Source organism: Euleptes europaea, chromosome 1, assembly GCF_029931775.1.
Source record: "Euleptes europaea isolate rEulEur1 chromosome 1, rEulEur1.hap1, whole genome shotgun sequence".
In the NCBI taxonomy this organism is placed as follows: domain Eukaryota; kingdom Metazoa; phylum Chordata; class Lepidosauria; order Squamata; family Sphaerodactylidae; genus Euleptes; species Euleptes europaea.
The window spans coordinates 105,528,230-105,541,996 of record NC_079312.1 but is presented as its reverse complement, the minus strand read 5'-3'; the positions used below and the strand labels follow the sequence as shown (position 1 = coordinate 105,541,996).

The window sequence follows — 13,767 nt, the reverse complement described above, 5'->3', positions numbered from 1 at the left end:
GCATTTTCACAAATGTGGAGTTAGTTTATTTTTTCCACATGCATCTTCAATAATGACCTCTCGCTAATTAGTAGCCACAGAAGGAATAAGACAGCATCTAGCTGGAACTGCATCTAACTGTGCAGATATTATTATTGACCCTTTGTAAGACCCTTATTTCTGACAAAATAATATATTCTGTGTTATTTAAAGCAGAACTGGTGTTTTCTGTTTAATTTCTGTTTAATTTCTATTTTTTCTACTTTTCAGATAGCAAAAAGTAAGTTTTATGGTGAACCAGCTTGTGGTTTTCTCTTAAGGACTGGTTACATTTGCAGTTTTGCTTGTAGAAAAGTAAGGTGTATATAACCTTTAAATTCCATAAATATTTCAAATATTGCAATTTTATATGCTAAGTTATAAATGATGCATTTTATGTTGTTAAAGCAGTAAAATTAGGTTTGATAGGACAGCAAATTTTACATGTATTTCAATTTTCCCCAAAATGTCCATTAACGCCCCTCCCCCCCCCCCAAAAAAAACCCAGGTTCTTTGCATGGCTTTAAAATTTCCAGAAATTTTACATCTCTGTACAGGACACTGCAAGTCTGGTTCGGGAAGTAACCTTTCTCATCACCTCCTAGTCCAATATTATTTTTGTTGCAGTGAGCGGCAAAGGTAAAGCTCCTCTGCGGAAGAGATGCAACGCCAGCCGGGTGAAGCTGTTCCTTTCGGAGGAGAGCAGCTGCGAAAAGGGCTGCCAAGTCACTAGCGAGCAGATCAAGGCCGATATGAAAGCAGCCAGCGACGTGACCGCAGAGAGGAATAAAAACAAAGACAGTTACCCTGGCAGTGGCGGTGCAGGGCCTCCAGGGACCTCGACCCCAACTGCTTCTCAGAGCCCTGATGACACAAGGACAGCTAACAGTTCCAGTGAGGCCCCCGTTGCAGAGGACCCTGGGAAGTGCCTCTGCAGAAGTGAAGGCTCCAACGAGAACGACAGTGAGGAGAGCGCTTTTTGCTCCAGGTGTTCCTGCTACGTATCCCAGAGCCAACAAAGGAGGACTAACGGGGTGTCTGATGACGAATGCCCCTCTACCAGTGGCACTGGTGGCATGAACGGACCAAACGTGGGAGGGGCAGAATTTTCACTCAGAACATTGCCGACCTGTGGCTCTTCAGGGGAGGCCAGCAATGAGAGGACTAATGAGAGAGTATCCGGGTCTGCTAATGGGCAACAGAGCACTACCCCACAGCATGGGAGGTATGAAATGGAGTTTACGGAAGATTACCCCCGCAGGCCCGTAACGAGAGCCAGAAGCAGACTTTCCCATGTGCCCCTCGTTTCTCAATCAGGTATGGCTGCGTTTACATAACTTTCATAACACGGAAGTAGTATATTTATCAGAGGAGGGGCTGGAACAAATATGGGAATGTCACTGTGAATCAAAAGGAGTAAACCATTGTCAGCTGACATGCATTTTCCCTACTATCATCCTTCCGGTTAAAAAAACCCTGCTGATTTATAGAAATAGAAAAATAATTGGTTGATGGAAGTGAACACATGAAGCTGCTTTATCCCGAATCAGACCCTCGGTCCATCAAAGTCAGTATTGTCTACCCAGACCGGCAGCAGCTCTCCAGGGTCTCAGGTAGGGGTCTTTCCCAGCACCTACTTGCCTGGTTCTTTTAACTGGAGATGCCGGGGATTGAACCTGGGACCTTCTGCATGCCAAGCAGATGTTCTACCACTGAGCTACGGGCCTTCCCATGGTGATAGGAGAGTTCTTGTTTTTTTGAGAATGCACCTGAAACTTCCCCATTAACGTAACAATCACGATCCCTGATTTTAGAAGGGTTTTCCACTTACAGAATAGAGGGTCTGTGATTTGTGTGGATTTCCTCGTTCAGCTTGCTGTGCTGTGTCCTATGCTGTTTATGAAAGTCCTCAGACCCTCAGGAGTAGCTTGTGCGGTGTGTGAGGGGGGGCATAGGGTGCTTCAGCAGGGAAGGGGGGCAGGGAAGAAAGGTGCATTCCACAAGCAGGGATGTGCTTTGGGAGCCAACAAATTAGGAATTCTGAAGAACTGTCCTTTATAAAATTAAAGTGGTGAGTCTCTCGTGCTTGCTCAACATACAGTGACTTCCTACTTCAGGCATTTCCATTCACAAATCATCTTCGCTTCATTATTGTGTGCAGACGGGATGTTTATGTAACAACCTACCCTCTTGTCTGCTTCAGTGAGCAGAATTTGGGTATGTGTCACTTTCCTGTAAATTTCAGGGGGAATGAGGTGAACCTGTGGGAGAAAAAGAACTGAGCCCAAACATGGTCCTCCCTCTTGTAGTATTGACAAGAGTACCTGTACTTCAGATTTGTTAGATCCTGCATCCCTGACATACATAACTCTGGCCTAGCAAGGCAAACTTGGCTTATGTTTGCAAGGTGTTTGATCATAGGATTACTGAGTTGGAAAGAACTCTAAAATCCTCAGATACTGGGAAATACACAGAAGCCATTGGCTTATTACTCTTTTGCCATACGTTCATATTTATAATGGTGGTGCCAGCTAAACAAGAAGGGTGTCATTCTGTTTTCAAGGATTCCACCTTCCTTCCTCTGAGCTCTGATCTAGCATTGCACGATTGGATGCATGGGCAGGTTTGCAGAATGAGTAGGTCACAAAAGTTTCTCAAGACTTCCCGATAGGACAACTCTGTTTCCACTTTGCGTCAAGTTCTGTGTCATCTGATTCAGTCTACTTCCGTTGTAGAAATCTTCTGTCCATCATCAGCACACTAAATTAATGTGATAATGCACAATACTTAAGCAAGTGTTTTGTTCTTTATGATGTTTGTTAGCTTGCTGTATTGTTTGTATTTTGCAAGCTTCAGTTCACTGCAGTGGTATGAAAATTTTCAAATTGCTGCAAGTAGATGATTGAATCCTAGAAGTTTAACACGTCGTTGGTCCTTGTTGAGCTGTGTAATCTAGCTTCTTTTGAACAGGCTTAATTTTGAATATTAGGCTTCATATTTATCTCTCTGTTAAACATATTTAGATCTGAATATGGCAGAAAGAAGAACATTATAGGCAAAGCGCATTGCTCACCTGACATTTGTTTTTCTTAAAGCCTGATGTTTAACATGTTTTGGGTGTAACGCCTCTAGAGTTAATGGGACTTGTTTTCTATTTAGGGTAGCACTTTTGGTTGGTGAGTCTACACTAGAGATTTCATGAAGTGCAGTTTTGGTGCAGTTTTAAAGAGCAAAACTACTTTCCCTTACATCAGTCATAAGTTCCTTTATCTTACTTATTCCACTATTCTGGAAGCATTCTTCGAGAAGACATTATTTTCTCCCCTAACTTCTAAACAGCCATTCAGGATATGATATTGCTATTTTGTGCAGAGATGACAAATTGACTTCAGTCTTCTTGTCACCCCCCAACCCCACCCCAGAAGCAACCAAACCAAAGCCCCGGCATTCAGTGAAACGAAAACGAACAGCAGACAAGTCCACAAGCACCAGTGATCCTGTGATTGAAGATGATCACATCCAGGTAAGGCCTCTTTTAGCTTTTTGACAATCTAAATGACTGGTTGCTCTTCAATACCACAAATTGTTTTTGTTGTGTTGACTGGCTGTATTTTTGGGGAAGGACGCCATCAAACTGAACAAAAAAATCATATTTCTATCTACAACTGACAACACTTCTGACAGCAGTTAATCTTGGAGGATTTCAGGCGTATTCTTCTATTTTTCTTTCCTGACATATTTTGTTCCTGAGCACTTTGGGCATAATGACTGTAAATACATATTTCCTTGCAATCTGAGATGATGACCGTCTCCCTTGCTGATAAGACTAATGGAAATACCAGCAGGAGAGAAGGAAGAAGAGAGGTCACAGTTCTACAGAATGTTGGATGCTCTCCATGTAGCCACTGAATTTGTGGAGTTCTGTGTTGTAGAACTTTGCCCCGTCTCTTGCAGTAAGAGAGAATAATTTTGATTGTGTTTTCACCTGACATTTACTGCCCATATTTCATTGTATGTGTATGTGGTCCATAAAGCAATCTTTAATTTTCAAAATAAATTCACTTCCAGGTCCTGACACTGAAATCCAAAAACCTTGTTGGGATCACATTGACAAACTGTGGCATAACAGACCTAGTGCTGAAAGACTGCCCTAAAATGATGTTTATTCACGGTATGTACGTTTGACTGTCAAGAGTTTGACCATTTTAATTGACTTTTTCCATCCAAGCTTGGCACATCTCCTGTCCTAAACTGTAGCGCATCATAGTTTCTCATTTAATTCTCTAAGCAGCAATGATTGGGGGAACACACAAATTCCGAGGAGATGCCCTTCTTTATCTTCATCTCCAGTTGGTACTGTCAGTCAGATAAAAGGTGGATGGTGCTCCGTAGACTGCTGCATTTCCACTGCCGCAGAAAGACTATCTGCTGTCATTTGTCAGCTGTTGAACTTTCTCCTTGACCCTGCACCTGTGGACTGTGTGCTGTTGCAGGGCGATCAGAGGTAGAGCTCCGCGAAGCAGAGCAGGGGAAGAGGCAAGAGAGCAGCGCAGACTCGAGGAATGCTTAGATTAGCTTTGTTACTCTTTCATTACAAGTTAGTTTACATTTCCTGATTCTGACCTAGCAAAGTAAGAAAGTGGAAAATTAAAGTCAACCAATATGGTGGTTTGCAAATGTTGGTAGGGACTGGCAATCCAGCAGGACAATTTTAACTTTATGCGACCAGCCTTTTGAGAGAGCCAGCGTGGTGTAGTGGTTTGGAGCAGTGGTTTGGAGCGGTGGACTCTGATCTGGAGAACTGGGCTTGATTCCCCGCTCCTCCACTTGAGTGGCGGAGGCTAATCTGGTGAACTGGATTTGTTTCCCCACTCCTACACAGGAAGCCAGCTGGGTGACCTTGGGCTAGTCACAGTTCTCTCAGCCCCACCCACCTCACAGGGTGTCTGTTATGGGGAGGGGAAGGGAAGGTGATTGTAAGCTAGTTTGAATCTTCCTTAAGTAGTAGAGAAGATCAGCATATAAAAACCAACTCTTCTTCTTTTCTTTTTCTTTTGTAATGGGGAAGATACGTTGTGGGTTAATGACATACGTATGTGGCTAAATCCAGCATTAAATCTTCACCTGCATTATCCTGTGTATGTATTGCTGAGTTACCAATGTTTTATTTCTTTGTCATTTGTAGCTACCAGGTGCCGTGTACTCAAGCACTTAATAGTAGAGAACGCGCCAATTGTCAATCGATTTGACTATGCTCAGTGCAAAAAACTTAATATGGATCAAGTGCTGGATCAAATTTTGCGGATGCCCCCCGAAAGAAACAGGATAATTTACCTTCGCCCAATGCAGCAGGTATAAAGACGGCTTTCCCTGAACTCAAACGAAGCTGCTTGTGTAGCTTCACTTCAGCCCTCTATTTCTTAATGTCAAAATTGCCTATATGGAAGTTAAGGCTGACCCTGAAAGCCAGATGACAGTGTTGCTGGCTTCATTCATTCTGAATCCCTCCCACCCGTCTTGAAGTACAGCATGCTGAGTACCTAATTCAGGGATTAGGTGTCTGTCTAATTTTGGAATTAAACTTCTTGAATTGAACAGGAACATTGTAAACATTTTGTTTCATCATGAAAAGTGTCTTTGCTGTTCAGACTAGGCTGGGTAGGATACTGTAGTGTTGCTAACACTTAGGGGCCTTATAGCACTGCCTGCAATAGTAACACAATGCAGCTTTGCACATTTATCGTAGTACTGATTCTTTGAGATGCTTGTTTCTCAGGCCGATGCCTGTACATCACTACAGGTAGAACAGCAGCTCACCTGATAAAGAAAACATTCAAACAGCCAAAACTGAACACTGCACATTTGCTGAATTTACCAAAGCATCCTTATTAATGGTGGTATTGTTAACTTCTGCCTTTTAGTTTGTGTCTGATACCGAAGGCAGCTCACATAATAATTGGCACTAAAAGATTCTAAAAATGTGAAGCACCCAAAATGTCCTGTACAACAAATAAAATAAGCAAAACTGTAGAAAGGTAGTTTATAAACCAAACCTGGTGACTCTGTCTTTATGTTACTGTAAACTAAGATTTGCTAGTTACCCTGTGCTTCTAGAAAGGTTAGCAAAGTTTTGTTAGAAAACTTGTGAAGAGCTTGTTCTATCATGCATTTGGCTCTGAAATTCTCCAGTGTGTCGGTCTTTTCACCCATTGCTTGCATTCTCTAAAGGTAGCCACATGATGGCATATTTTGTCAGGAAACTGGAATAATAAAGACCATATTATTATTATTATTATTTCATTTTATTTTTATAAATATATTTAAAAACTTTGCTCTTAGTTATAAGGCACAATGTACCTTTGTCCACAGGTTGACACACTGACTCTAGAACAGAAGATTTTTAGTGGCCCTTATCCATATCACATCTGTATAATCCATGAGTTCAGTAATCCTCCAAATGTTCGCAACAAGGTGCGCATTCGCAGCTGGATGGACACCATAGCAAACATTAATCAGTAAGTCCGTTTCTGCCTTTTTCTTTTTCTCTCTGAGTAGATATTACACAAGTGGGGACCCATGAGGAATTGTGTGTGGAGGGGGAAATCCCCTCTCCTGCGGCTCCCATCCCCCTGGCTGTTTCTGGCTAATCGCCCTGTCTGCTTACCCACTTCACCTCCCCTCCTTCCCACTTGCTAATCCTCCCTGACGGCTCAACTCCAGCTGTCGTTGTTTAGAGCCAGCGTGGCATAGTGGTTAAGAGCGGCGGGCTCTAATCTGGTGAACCTGGTTGGTTTCTCCCACTCCTCCTCATGAAGCCCACTGGGTGACCTTGGGCCAGTCACAGTTCTCTCCGAACTCTCTCAGCTCCACCTACCTCACAAGGTGCCTGTTGTGGGGAGAGGAAGGGAAGGCTTTGAAACTCCTTTAAGGTAGAGAAAATCAGGGTATAAAAACCAACTCTTCTTCTTTATGCAACACCTGCACGTACACAGGTGGGCCTATTAACTTGGGTGGGTGTACCTTAAGGTTGTTTTCCCCCCCTGCAAACCTGGGGCTTTCCAGCTTTACAAAATGCTGTATCATAGTCGAGGTTGGCCCTGTTGTGTGGAATTGCCTATCTGCGCAGGGGCTGTGGCTGTTAAATATAGGGATATTAAAAGTGCACAGAACAAAAACCTTATGTAGGTTTTGTTGAATTTTGTGGGATTGATTTCTAAGCTAGGTCTAAGGTATTGGTTGCCTGGCCCGGTATTTTTTGAGAGATGTGAATTGAAAAGATGTAATTGATGTATAATAAATGTTCCATTTGATATGTGCCAATATTTTCACCTTTACTGATGAATCCATGTGCTGTTCTGCAGAGATCAAACCAGTTTCCCACAAATAGGAAGTTGGTCTATAATCACAGCTTCTCGGGATGATGATTTTATCTCCCACTATCCTTATTGCTTCTTTCTCTTTTTCTTAGAGAGCTAATTAAATACGAGTTCTTCCCTGAAGCCACACGAACAGAAGAGGACTTGATAAAATATACCAAGTATCCCTGGGGAAGAGACATTTATACTCTTGAAGGTGAGTGTTATAGATAGAAAAGGACTGTGCATGCATTGTATAAAGAAAATTGTTTGTGTTATCTTGGATAATAAGAGAAGAGAGAGAGACATGGCCTTCTGCGTGGTAGAGTAAGAAGTTTGCCGGCAGAATGGTGGGGGCATAAGGCAACCTGTCGCCTCTCAGACAGGCGTATATCAGCTGCCAGACATGCAGATGTGAAAATGTTCCATCTGTCATTGGTATATAGCATAAATGCAAATTTGTGGTGCAACTTTTTTTTTTGAGATAGTCTGTGAAACTGGAGCTGTAGTCTTGCCTCAATGTTATGCCTGTCTTTCATTTTGATTCCATATGAAAATTCTGTAGAAACAGTGAACCTGTTTCTTCCTTGTAAGGCAACCAAGTGGTTCTGGGTTTGGACCATTGATTCACCAACAATAGCAAAGAAAGCTTTATTGAATATAAAAAAATAAGCAGAAAGGTTTAAAAACACAAGTTACAGATCTGTGGCAAATACAACATGAAAATAAGAAATCTGTCTAGCTAAGTACTTACTTAGAGATGTTACATAGCACAGCTGGTAATTAAGGCATGAGGTTTCTTAAGCATAGCATGAATCTGAATAACAGCATAACGGGAAGAAAGAAGGGGGTGGAGGAAAAAAGGTTCCCCACCCCTGACATAAACTAATTAACTGTAGCCTGGGAATACGACCTTGACTGGGCCTGCTGATGAGGCATCTGTGAATCCAAAAAACAGCACTGGGCCTCTGATGGAAATTTACAGGCTTACAAGCTAGAAAGAGACAAGATGGATTCCGTCTTGACAAATTCCTTACCTGTTCAGTTCAGGAATGTGTGATGTGTGTGGTGAGGATGCGGCTGCACCTGCTGGCCCCACCCTTCCTTGCGCCCAGGTTCCACTTATTTGAGGCGATCATCTGCTCGTGCTTTCAAATGCTCTCAGGCTATGAACACATAGCATATCTTCTGTGAAAATGCAGAGTACGGTATATCACTTGACCAGTGCCTTTGTGAACGGGCCACTGTGCAGATGCTGTCCTGAGCATGTGGTGAGAGCAGGGCTGGAAGGCACGATGCCTCCATTTCATAGGAAAAAAAAGATGGGGGAGAAACCTCTGATAGAAGACAGAAAAAATGTGCAAAGCACCAGAGGTTACAAGACATTTCTTTAATAACTTGTAGTTACTCCAAAATTGTACAGAGTAGTAGTAACACCAAAGGTTCAAATAAATTGCAAAACATGTATTACAGTATACAAACGATGAGCAAACGCAAAAAAACAAAAGTGTTGAGAATATAACACAGAACCAAACAGTGACAGGCCTGCCGGCTAGTATCCCATTTCAATACCCTTCTTCGGACTGTTAACTGTAGCTATCATCAGAAATGAGGTAATTATCCTTTATGACGCGTAGGTAATATGACACAATGAAGCCACGAATTCAATTAACACGTGCAGTGTAGACGGCTGTGAGCTGAACTCGGCCCAGGGCTTTTACTATCTGAACTAGCCTTTGAGTGAAGGCTGCGAGACAGTTGTAGGTGAAGGAGCAACAGAGCCGTGTGTTTTTTTCCTGTGCCTCTGCAGGTACCGTAGATGGGGCCCCCTACTCCATGATTACGGATTTCCCTTGGTTAAGATCTCTCAGAACAGCGGAGCCTAACGGCTACGCCAGATACGACTTTGAGGATGATGAAAAAAGTAAGTAGATATAAATATTCTACATTTAAAAAAAATGAAAATGCCTCCTTTCTGTCCAGTGGCTCGATGACTGTACATTCCTCCCTGCTCATTGGGTTTGAGAGCAAGACTTTGCTGTGTGCTCTGACAGTTAGGCAGCTTGTTCTGCCAGGGGTGTGAGCAGTTTGTTCTCTGCAGATTATTAAATGTATTAGGCTTTATTTTTTATGATTTTTTTAAATTTCGCTTTTCTTCTATAAGAGGTCCAAGGCAGCCCTTGTCTCCTGTGAGGCTCACGGGGCAACTTCACTGCTGACCTTTCAACACCAGTTGAAACAGTTTGGTTTAGAAGAGCATTTCTTGACTGCTGACCTGATATGTTAACATTGTTTGGCTGCTGAATTGGTGATTCTCTGTAATTTGTATTGGTTTTAGCTTTCGTGTGTGTTCACATGGGAAATTTGAGTGTTCTGATATGGGGAGGTGCCGTGGCTCAGTGTGTGGAGCATCTGCTTGGCATGCAGAAGGTCCCAGGTTCAATCCCCGGCATCTCCAGTTAAAGGGACCAGGCAAGTAGGTGAAGTGAAAGACCTCTGCTTGAGACCCTGAAGAGCCGCTGCCGGTCTGAGTAGACAATACTGACTTTGATGGACCAAGGGTCTGATTCATGTGAGATTTTTAATCTAGTTTATGGTTTTTGAGTGTCTGTGACACACAGCTTCCAGGTCTGCCCTCCAGACATCACTGCCAATCCTTGATCCCAGGGTGTGTATGTAAATTCCTAGAGACTCCAGCCAGTGAGTGGCCATGGATCCTCTGTGAGGAGGGAAGGAAAGGAGCTGGAGGAGGAGCGGTCAGCTCGTCATATAGGGGATAGAAATGGGGATAGGGATAGATATCCTGTGCTCGGCAAGTTAGATTGTTTCAAGGAGAAGTAGAGAAGTAATGAGGAAATAAAGGCAGAATCGGGAGATCAGCTAACTTTATCTCCTGAGCCTGAGTCCAAGGGTGAATGGGCTTGGGAAGCGTGGCGATTGAAGAGGTCAAACCCACGCTTCAGGTATTTTTGTCAGTGTGATAAAGGCAGTAGTGAAGGGACCAGATACCCCAGCATTTAGTGAGCCTTTCCCAGATAAACTCAATCTACGTCTCTCACCAGCAGAAACGTATTGCTCCTATGTTAGAAGGTGTCCATATGAGCCCAAAGGGGAGGGAGGAAGTACAAATCATCTCAGAAGCCACTGCTTTCCTCCCCAGATCCACTAGGTAACCTGAGTGAGTTTCCCAGCCACCTTTAGCTTTACTGACCACTCGCAAATAAACATTTATTAAATACTACCCTTCTCTCATCAGTCAGTCAGGATTTGGGATTCTGTTGCTGGACTGAGGGGAAAGTTTAAGAGCAGCTGTGTGGGATCTATTGATAGTTAATCCTTGATCAGCCCCTTAATTTGTCCGGGTTTCAGACTGACAGTCCCTGAGGAGCCCTCACAACCAGGAAATAAAAATCGGCCACAGCCATTGAGGATGGTGATGGGAAAAGAGGGTGGAAAAGGAACCTGGCTATCACGGTGTCAGCTGCTGCTGTATCGGCAGAGAATGTGGCAAATAGATTGCTAATAAACAAGTAAATTTAAAATACTAAAATCCACAAAAGAACTTTCTATACAGCAGCAGTAGACATGTACTTCTTGGTCATGGGCAACCTTAGTCAAACTAGTTATCACACTCCCTAGCAATAAATTGGCAGCTGAGAATAGAAGATGCGCTGGGCTCCAAAACAGACTGAGGGGAGAGACCAGAAGAGGGTTTCTGCCTATCCTTAAATCTGAATGGTGCATCTCATAGCAATGGCAGTTAAAGTCAGCATGCTTTCCAGTGAACTCCTCTTGTTTTCATTCTTTCTTGTACATCTTTCGACAACATATGTATTGGAATTTTATTTCTGCTATGCTGATTAAATTTGGCTTTCCTCACAAATTCTTAGATTAGAATTCTTTGTTCATCTCCCAGAACTAGGATTCTGACTACTGGCGTCCTTTCTACACCATTCTTTGTTGAGAGAGGCACTAGACAAAGTTGTCCCCTTTCTCCTCTTATTTTTGATCTATGTTTAGAACCTCTGACTTGTGCTGTCAGACAAAATAATAACATTCATGGCTTTGTACATAACTCTTTGGAATTTAAAATTATTCTTTATGCACACTGACATATTTTTGGATATTTGGAAGCCTTTTGTAGATGCTTAACTGTAGCCCTGCCAACATTGTTTTTATAGGGGTTTTTTTAATTTCTTTCTGTTTAGGGATTGCAATTTTTAAAAAAATATTAAAATTAAATAAATGTTATGCCTTATTTAAAAAAAGAACTTTAATAACCGCCACTTGCTTCCATTCTCTCTTCCTGCACATTATTAGCTACAATTTATGCTCCTCGGAGAAAAGGGCAGCTGTCAGCGGACATCTGCATGGAAACGATAGGCGAAGAGATCTCCGAGCTTCGTCAGATGAAGAAAGGTGTGTTCCAGAGGGTGGTAGCGATCTTCATCCATTACTGCGATGTTAATGGGGAGCCAGTAGAAGATGACTACATTTGAATGGAATCGCCTGTAGACATCCGGCCCTTCCTCCCTTTTGACTGGCACGCCAGCAGCAAAAGCGAGTGGATTTCTTCCACTGCCTTAGTGCACTGAGAGGTCTTGGAACTTGTGTGTTTCGCAATTGCCCCCAATGCCTACTGGAATAGAGTTTGTAGTACATGTATAATGAGAAGTTGCGTCAAATACTGAGGACTCTACATAGGAAAAAAAAAACCTTCCTAAAGTTGACTTTATTTCATATGTTTATATAACAAAATTTAATTTAAGTTCCATTTTAATGAAGGCGACTGATGGCAAAGGAGAAGAAAAAGTTTGTATTTCTTAGCCTGTATGATTCATAGCAGTATTTTTTTTTTTTTTTTGTCCGTCACAAGCAAGCCCCATATGCTATGTTCAGGAGTCACAGGAGTCTTTTAATCTGTGCCTTTTTTCCTCTTGAGCATCGAAGAGTCCAATCTGAGTAAATCTGTTCAACACTCCTTGAGTCTTGTGCATTTTTCAAGGGGAGCTGCTTTGGAGGAGTTAAACCAGTGCAGAATGACAGTAGTGGGAAGAGCAGCCATTGAAACGATCTGCAGAAAATTGTCACTGGTTTATTCCTTTTATTGAAAAAACACTTGAAGGCAGCCTGCTATTTCAGAATTTACCCACTTAAAAAGACGTGTGGTCCAGATTGTGCGAAATTAATAAAAAGCAATAAATTCAATGTGAGGCTGCTCATGTTAATTTTGCCTAAATTCTGCAGTGCTCATTTTGCCTCCAAGTGAACCATCTGTGGAAATTGTGTAGTAGTCATCTGTTCCCTGGATTATGGAGTAATAATTGTAGCTGTTTACAAGAGCAGCTAAGGCAAGGGGGTACAAATCACACAGGTGATAACAGTCGACACATGGACATTCTAACAACCACTGCAATGAACTAAATTCAGCAGTATTGGACATCAGCAGTCACTGACCAGTTTCTGGGCTGGATGATGCGTGTGTGTGTATATGTGTAAAATGCCATCAAGTCGCAGCCAATTTATGGTGACCCTATAGGGTTTTAAGGTAAGTGATTAAGCTGAGGTGATTTGCCATTGCCTGCCTCTGCAAAGTCTTCCTTGGTGGTCTCCCATCCACAAACCAGCCCTGCTTAGCTTCTGAGATCTGTCAAGATTAGGCTATACTATACTATCTAGGGTTGCCAACCACCAGGTAGTAGCTGGAGATCTCCTTCTATTACAACTGATCTCCAGCCGATAGAGATCAGTTCACCTGGAGAAAAATGGCCACTTTGGCGATTGGACTCTATGGCATTGAAGTCCCTCCCCAAACCCCACCCTCATCAGACTCTGCCCCAAAAATCTCCTGCCAGTGGCGAAGAGGGACCTGGCAACCTTATCCTCATTCCCTGGCTAGATGATAGGTATTAGTTCAGTGGCTCTTCTGTTAATTTTTGGGATAGGTACAAGATATAGATACCTTCACGTTGAACAAAGCTGCTGAAAAACAACAACACGCTGGCACATTAAACAAATTGGCTCTATTTGCCAATATACATCTTCAAACCAAGAACCACATTAACAATTCAATAGATATACAAAGGGCAGAACTCATGCGCAAACCAAACACTGTGTTAGCAATACAATACCAGCCAAAGGGTAGAGCTCATACCGTTCTTAAAGCTGCACACACCCCAGCTTTTCCCAGCACTGTTATCTGGATACTTCTCAGCACTGGCTTCTAATTTAAAGAAAAGAAATGTAACTAGACTCTTCTAACAAGCAACGGACTTTCATTTATATAAACACATTGCAACCCTGTTAACTATATTCTACTGTAATGGAATGTAATTCCTTTTTGGATGCATGCAGCTTTAAGAACCGTATGAGCTCTACCCCTTGGCTGGTATTG

The 13,767-nt window shown here is 42.5% G+C and overlaps 1 protein-coding gene across 2 annotated transcripts in view; it reads left to right on the top strand.

Annotated features, from left to right (window-relative positions):
- FBXO38 (F-box protein 38) overlaps positions 1 to 12,354 on the top strand; it is a 34,893-nt gene extending 22,539 nt beyond the window's left edge. Inside the window, exons 14-21 of one of the 2 annotated variants that reach the window (XM_056860483.1) lie at positions 646 to 1,335; positions 3,444 to 3,541; positions 4,087 to 4,189; positions 5,204 to 5,370; positions 6,388 to 6,533; positions 7,487 to 7,590; positions 9,184 to 9,297; positions 11,694 to 12,354. In XM_056860483.1, the coding sequence (XP_056716461.1) occupies positions 646 to 1,335; positions 3,444 to 3,541; positions 4,087 to 4,189; positions 5,204 to 5,370; positions 6,388 to 6,533; positions 7,487 to 7,590; positions 9,184 to 9,297; positions 11,694 to 11,872 (1,601 nt within the window). In that variant the 3' untranslated portion in view covers positions 11,873 to 12,354. Of the gene's footprint in view, positions 1 to 645; positions 1,336 to 3,440; positions 3,542 to 4,086; positions 4,190 to 5,203; positions 5,371 to 6,387; positions 6,534 to 7,486; positions 7,591 to 9,183; positions 9,298 to 11,693 lie in introns of both variants that reach the window. The other variant, XM_056860475.1, reaches the window with a different exon arrangement.
- The last annotated feature ends 1,413 nt before the right edge of the window (positions 12,355 to 13,767 follow it).